The 7,702-nt window shown below is 39.7% G+C and overlaps 1 protein-coding gene across 1 annotated transcript in view; it reads left to right on the top strand.

Annotated features, from left to right (window-relative positions):
- The first annotated feature begins 3,595 nt into the window (after positions 1-3,595).
- The window catches only part of cdan1 (codanin 1), a 12,386-nt gene continuing 8,279 nt past the window's right edge, over positions 3,596-7,702 (top strand). Inside the window, 11 exon segments of the mRNA XM_008311817.3 lie at positions 3,596-3,741; positions 4,733-5,445; positions 5,529-5,729; positions 5,976-6,166; positions 6,305-6,415; positions 6,521-6,599; positions 6,697-6,817; positions 6,933-7,042; positions 7,145-7,234; positions 7,342-7,417; positions 7,600-7,701. Coding sequence (XP_008310039.1) covers positions 3,664-3,741; positions 4,733-5,445; positions 5,529-5,729; positions 5,976-6,166; positions 6,305-6,415; positions 6,521-6,599; positions 6,697-6,817; positions 6,933-7,042; positions 7,145-7,234; positions 7,342-7,417; positions 7,600-7,701 — 1,872 coding nt within the window. The 5' untranslated portion in view covers positions 3,596-3,663.

Genomic DNA, 7,702 nt, shown 5'->3' with positions numbered 1-7,702 from the left:
GGCTGTCAATACATTCATATTTTTAATCTGATGAAACACAGGATTAGTAGATGTATGTGTTTCACACCTGTTTTTTTTATATGTGTGACTAATCCAAATGATGGAATTATCAATCCTCACAATCCATTTGACAATTGTGTCAGTCAACTTGTCAGCCACAGACTTCCTTATTTTCCTGAGCTCGGTGAGACCGCTCCGACTCAGGCCAGTCATCTGACCTGAGGTTGATGGTATTTTAAGCTTGAGCTGCTTCAGTGAAACCAAAACGTTTTCGCTCAGTATGCACAAATTACAACCTGTTATTTGACTGCGTAGTGATTAGATATGCAGTGCTCTTCATTCAGCCCATGTGTTGAATTGTACTCATATATTTATCTGAAATTTAAAATTTAATTAAATGTAATTAATGTACTTAATTTCAACAGCCCCAGTAAAATCATTATCTACAAAATGCAAATTAAAAATTGAATTATCAACAATATTCTTCCTTATTTCATTGATGGGAGCAGAGCCTACTGTACTGCTGTAGATACACAAAGAGCTGCATAAAATGGGGATGTGATTATAATAGTGACAAAAATCACATTTCTAGTGGCACATAAAACTTGTGTGCGTTAAATTATGTTTTCAGAGTTAATTTCTGAATACTCTTTAAACCTTTAAACAGCACTTTGCCTACACGATACATTTGTCAGCATCAAAGTTATTAAAACTGTTTTTGTTGCTTCTATGCACCGCTGAATGTCTTTTATACACTGACACACTGTGTGTTTGTACACTCGATGCAGATGATTCTGATTATGGTCTTGTGAATCCCCGTGTCACCTCTCCTCCAGCACTCCTTCCTCTCACTCCTGTGCTTGTAACATACTGTAAAATATCTGCAGCTTCCTCTCATCAACACTCTCTGCATGTGACACAAACAGAAGACAGACGTACAAAGCTGCGTACACCATCGCATTTTACCTTCTAAAATACCACATCCATTTCCTGTGATTCCTGTACATGTCCATGTTCAATATTTCCTGCCTCCCACCTGAGGTGTGAGGGCAGATTTGGCACTTCCTGCACTGACGGAGGTTGATTACGTTGCTGTTTTTTTTTTTTTTTTTTAACAGTGCAACTACAGTACGTATATACACACACTCTGCACTAACAGATGACCAGATAATATGTAGACAAGATAACAGACTTTGCTGTGTTTCAAAGCATTTGGCAGCTGTAGCCTGTGTAATTTATGGCGAACAAAGATGATGTAAAAAAGAAAAAAAAAAATCACATTGCCAAAAATATTTTGATAAATGTCGCAGATGTGGTTTGACAGTGTACCGAGGTGTTGAATGTGCTGTTTGGGTTTGCAGATGCTGCAGGTACTGTAGCCTCACAGAGCAGCTATGATGACTCATCCTGGAGGCAGACAGTGTTCAGTCAGTCAGTCGCCTTAATGTCTCCTCCCTCCTCTGCCTCTCTGCCTCTCTCTCTCTCTCTTCCTCCTTCTCTCCCTCTGTGTATAGTGAGGGATGACTGAGCTTTGTCTGTTCTGGAGATCATTCCACTAATATAGAGTCGAGCCAAGCCTATCTGTCACTTGTGTATCTCCTGTTCGTAATTTGGCATGTGCTGCCAAAACTGTTAACACTAAAACCAGAGATGATGTTTTTTTTCTTCTCCTAGGGATGGGTATTTCAAGCCATTGTTATCACATTTATTTTACTTAGTCCATATTTTTGATTTCTGTTTGTCACTTGTTGCTATGCAGGATATTTTCACTGACAAATAGTTTATGACAATGTGGCTGTGTCTGGTAATACAAAATCCTTCAATTATGGCCCTCTTCGCCAGTCTGGAAAAAATGTATCTACTTTTAGCCTCTGCTGGGACATTCTAGTTATTTTAAGACAAATTATCCATGTTTTACAGCTAACTATTAGCATTTTTGGCCAATATTTACCCATCTCTTGATAATCTCGTGACATATATGTTTTCCATAATGATTTGACTAAATTTAAGTAATGTAAAGCTTTTTTTTTTTCCTCAACCTTTGGCTCATTCTATTAGCTCACTTTAAGCAACTTCTGGGTTAAAAGTATCCTTCAGAAAAAATGCTTTGCTCTTCGTCTCTCTATTTTGGATATATGTTTATGCTCTGCAACAAAAAGTCCCATAACATTTGTCTAATTGGTCTAACAGTCACAGTCTAATTATATTTTATTCCTAGTTTTAATGTCAGCGCCAGGGAATTATTTTCTTCTTCTTAATTTACTGTTTATATTGACATGATTCCATGTTGTAGTATTCAACATGTCCGTGTGCTTGGTTCGGACAGGAGGGAGTGGTTTCTATGCGTCGACTAATTAATCTGTCAACTTTCCTCTGTACGATTTTCAAGCATTTAAATTTCAAAATTATGATATGCATACTTTTATACAAATAAATAAAACCCCAAAACACTTCAATTAAACCACTCTTGTGTAACAGTTACATATGTGCTAACAAGCTTTGGCGAAATGATTGAACGGAGCTGCTGGTTCTAACGGATAATCAGAATCTGTCTCATTTATTTATTTTTTAATGTATTATTGCACTACATGGGTGTGTAGTTGTAGTGTTGTTTTTAACCTTAGCGATTGGATTGTTGCCGTTCCCGGTGTCATATTTGTGCTGGTATTTTTGCTAACGGATACACCAGGAAGAAGAAACGCCGTGTTTTATTTTGAAAGGTCAGACTGAAACTTACTTTCTTTATATATCTACACGTCTCATGTCATAATATTGAGTCATATGGTGATAAGTTATAATTACATGACCGAAATTATTTATTGTGACATTTGTTATTAATAGACCCATTCGTTACTTTGACTTTATTTGTTTTAATGTTGGATAGTTTTATGTTAAGTAATGCTAAGTCTTTGGTTTTTAATTGTATCTGTACAGACTCAAGGAGAGAATGTAACCTGTGGAAATTTCGCTTTGTACATAACTGTAACTATTTATGTTAATTATATCATTTGTATCATATCAATGCCTTGTACAGTGTTTTGTTCCGTTTTGTTTGAAATTATTTTGTATTTTATTTTTATAAACTGGTTATAAATAAATACTCATTCGGCATGCATACAGGAGCTGGAGAAAGTTTCTGCTTCCCTCAACCAAATGTTGATAATGGTATAAGTCTAGATTTTAAAAAAAAGTACTGTAGCTCAGCAGGTACCAGTTTAATCTTTTACACAAAAAGCTCGAACCAAACTAAGTACTTGCAACCAGTTGTATACCTCCATACTGCGCCTTTTAGGTACAGTGTGAGTTTGGCGCCATCTAGCGGTTAGTTGACACGGATCTTTGAATTTTACGTCAACAATCATGCTTATGTGTACAGTAATATTGAGTCAGTATTTTAAACACATACGATATTAAGAGTGTTTGCATTGGGTTAGTACAAAAATAGTGTCATCCAGTTTGTCGAAAAAAAGTGAAATATGAAACGAATTATTATGCAATATTTCAAAGAACTGTTCCTGGAAAATACAGTTTTACGTCTTCGTCGTTCATAAACGAACACGTGATTCTACGCGTCACATGCACTACGTCTCTACGCGTCTTCTCCACAGACCCTGGCCCCGCCCACTGCATCTCAGTCCTGCAGCCGCGCATCACCAGAGCAGAATGGCGGCTCTTTTGGAATGTCTTCTGTATAAGAAAGTGGATGCGAAAACGGTCACGGACTGGCTAAAAACTCAAGAGGTAAGTGCGTAACAACTCAAAGCCAATTTGATGGGGCATTTCATGCATTATTCCGTTTTCTGTTATGTAATTTGATACATGACATCGCCACATTTACAAGGTAAACAAAACTTTTAGCAGCTGAGCTAACGAGCTAACGCGGATTGGATGGTACGTGGACTCCACTCTAATCACATTCTCTCTGCAATTAATGTACATTGAAATAACAAATTTGATCTTTATGCCAGTGTTATTGTTGGGATTGTCTGAAAAAGACACGTGGAGGCGATTCAACCTTTTTTTCCCCCAGTCTGGTTATGTATTAACGGTAGCTCAGATTTAGCTCTGCCTTGTCAAAATAAACTTCTCAAGTATAAAGTATAATCAACTTGACCATTGACTTCCACCAGGGTTAGTTCAGAGATCCACTTTGTAATAGCTACTGGGTGGATTACCTCACTTTTTCTCTTTCTTAATAGAGGTTTCGCCGTTACAGGGTTAAGAAATTCGTTTTGTATTATTTGTAATATCCGCACTGAGTTGCAGCTGATTTGATAGTACAGAATATTCATGCTTTTTCGACCAAAGCGGTAGTTTGATAATAATTTAAGGCTTTTAGGACTCTGATGATATATTTTTTTAACAATTTTCAGTCTCTTGTGTATATCTGTATTACTAACTTACAGAACAATCTTAAGCTTCCAAATAAGTGAACCTCCGCAAAACCCTAAGCTTCCCTGTAAGATTCAAAAAGACATTTCATATTTCTTCACCAGCATCTGCAATAATCAAAATTTAATACTTTAATTTCAACCAATCATCATTGTGAAATTAGGCCATTGTTTATAAATGATAACTAAAATATGAAGCTGCTTTCCACACTATGGTGGCGCAGTCAGCACATGGTTCTCAGCCCCTTGGCAGTGACATCTAGTTTTTAGTAACAGAAATGTCCTGTATTTGTGTAGTAAATAATATATCGACATTGACTGAATTTGTGTTGTTTTCTCAGGACCATGACAGGCTGACACTCAGTAAACCTGAGGTGTCGGTTCACAAACAGGAATTTGTGCCTTTTCTTTTAAACTTCCTACGAGAGCAGAGCAGTCAAGCACTGACACATGGCCCCGCTACGCCCGCCAAGACCCCTAGTCGTCCAAGGTCCGCTGCTCCACCGCACGGCTTCAGTGAGAAGAGGAGCTGCAGGTCTGCTGGTGATGGGGGCGGTTCACGGAACACCAGCAGAGTCCAGCTGTTTTCTCCAGCTACATCCGTGTCACCTGGAACCGAAGGTGATTCCGCCGGTCAGTGGGAGTCCCACTGCCTCAGTGGGGTCAGTGCCTTCAGCAGCCCGTCCTTCACCACAGCCTGGAGCCCAGCGTCAAGACCCTGTGGCTCCGAGCGCAGACATGGTAACAGGATCAGTCTCGGGGACTACATGGGTTCTCCATCAGAGCTTCAGCAAAGTCCTAACCTCCACACACACAGGGGTCGGCGGAGGAGTGGGGGGGGATTAGCTGCACAAGGAAGATACGGAGGTGGACGGGGAGGACACTATAGTGATGAGAATGGACGCTGGGACGGTGGGAGCAGGAGGTCAGGGAGAGGAGGAGGAGGAGGGCATGGTAGATTAAGTGAACAGGTTTCACCTCCTTCTATAGGTCAGCTAAACCTCAACAACCTGGAGGATTTTCCTCCTGTGGGGTCGTCATCAGTTTCACCAGGGTGAGTGAACTATAGTTGGTTAAATACAAAATCATTCTGTTTTGTTTTTTTTGGAATTGCTAAAACTTTAATTTTTTCTTCAGGACATCAAAACCATCCAGGAGGATAAACCCAACACCAGTCAGTACAGAGCGACCACACTCCAAACCAAAGACTTGTTTCACCTCTACACCCTTCAGGAAACTTTCTAGTCCTCCATCAGGACAAGATCCACCTGAGGGGTTGGTGATAGTGGGCAGCCCACTAAGTCTGCAGGAGGAGAGGGAGCTACTGAAGAGAGAGAAGTAAGTCTGTTTCTTTTAGGGTAATAAGATAGAACACCAAAACTCTTTGGTCAAAGAGAGCTAGGAGTGACCTAGAGCCCAAAGAACACTGTCCTCATAAAGAAACACAGAGGTGCTACATTGCTTTGGAGATACCTGAGGAGCATCAGAACATTCAGAAGCATTTATCAGTTATTAATAGTAAATGAATAATAGTTGTTTTATTCATGTTATTGTTATCATTATTATTTTCTGCTCCTGTTGTAGAACTAAGCGTGCCCAGCAGGTGGCCTCTCCTCTGTCCTCCTCTCTGGACCCCTGCACACCGACCAAGTCAGGTCTAAGGACCGGGTCCAAAGTCACACCTGACCTGCAGACAGTTTGTCCTGAACCATGCAAAGTGACCTTCTCCCCAGAGCTGGATCTTCTGGCTGAGCTTTACTGTACCTGCATTTCTGGTAAACGGCCACCAGGTGTCAGCGTTGTCTTAAGCGAGATGTGACACTGAAATGTAACCCAAACATTAAAGTTAGTTTAGCGCATCTGTAATAGAAAAATGTAGTGATAAGTTTTTTGTTTTTTTTTGTCTCTCCTAGAAAACCTGGTGCCAAACATTTTCCTGGAACTTTTTTTTGTGATGCAGTTGTTAACGTCTCGGTCGCCTCCCAATGAGGAGGAACAGGAGAGTTTGTTTCCTGTGAACCCAGGTCAGCAGCTATATTTAAATTGGACCAAACTTCACATATTGTGTCTCTCTAAAACCTTCATTCAAATTATAGTGGAGTCTCTTGATTAAATTTTGTCTGTTACAGATGTTTTAGAGAGAAGTTACCTGAGACAGGTGCACAACTGTGTGTACTTTGCAGTGAAGGTTCTGGAGAATCAGTTTCAGTGAGTTTGTTCATTCTCCTTTTTGCTATTTTTTTTCTTCTCCTTTTTCAAAATGCAATGCAGTAAGTCAATTCTTTGTGTTTCATTGTCTTAAAAGGTTGGTGTCTCACCTGGACAAATGCACTCTGCGTCTGCTGGCAGAGAACGAGAGGGTGTCGTCTTTCTCTCCAGGTCTCAGGGACAGATTGACTCACGCCCAGGACAAAAGCACAGCAAAGGTGACTTCAAAACAAAACATGTAGAAATGGAGAAGCTGCAGTCAGACTGGTGTTTGGTGTAGTTGGCTTCATTATAATTATACATTATACATTTCTTTCTTCGTCTTCGTTCCAGCTTTCTCCCTCAGTTTCCACCTTCATTCACTCCGTTCCGTTCCAACCTGCTACAGACAACAGGTCCAACTTTGGCAGCGACAAAGCTTTTCACACATTTAAAAAACAGAGGTGAAGACTTGTAGATTTTCTTTTACCAAACTTACTGTAGGGTCTGATTGCACTCTGGTCATTTGTGCTGTTTTTAACTCTGATCACTGTTTTTTTTCCCAGAGATATTTTCTATGAAGTGCTGAGAGAATGGGAGGACTTCCACACAGAGCCAGGATGGAGCTTTGACGCTGCTTTGGGAAACAGAATTAGGTAAATACAGTCAAAGACAATATAAATTGCACCGAGCAAAATATTGAATTGATGGTTTTTACATCACAAATGTGCTTATTTATTTGTTTTTTACTCTTTTTTTTCAGAGGAATGATGAATCTGCTGACCTCTGCTGGAAACCACTCTCATTTTGCTCGTCTGTTTCTAAAGCAGCTTGTTCAGGTAAAAAGCTGATTTTTACACAGCAGACTAATATTTATTAATTGTTTACTTTACGACACCAACTAGCTAAATTTTAACAATTTTTTGCTATTTGTTAATAATCATTTTTAATTAAGTATAAGACACCTATGCAGTCGAAATATTTTAAGTTACAGAGTAACTACTTTTTCCTTCTTTTCCAGATGTGTAAAGGCCCTCGTGTGAACAGCTCTCCTGCCGATACCCCTGACACTGACCTGCTGGGAATGCTGGGAGCTGACGGTTTGGGTCGTCTGAAGCGTCTAG

Source organism: Cynoglossus semilaevis, chromosome 1 (assembly GCF_000523025.1).
Source record: "Cynoglossus semilaevis isolate Cse_v1.0 chromosome 1, Cse_v1.0, whole genome shotgun sequence".
Classification (NCBI taxonomy): Eukaryota; Metazoa; Chordata; class Actinopteri; order Pleuronectiformes; family Cynoglossidae; genus Cynoglossus; species Cynoglossus semilaevis.
The sequence above is the reverse complement of the archived record's forward strand: the minus strand, read 5'-3'. Positions and strand labels throughout refer to the sequence as shown.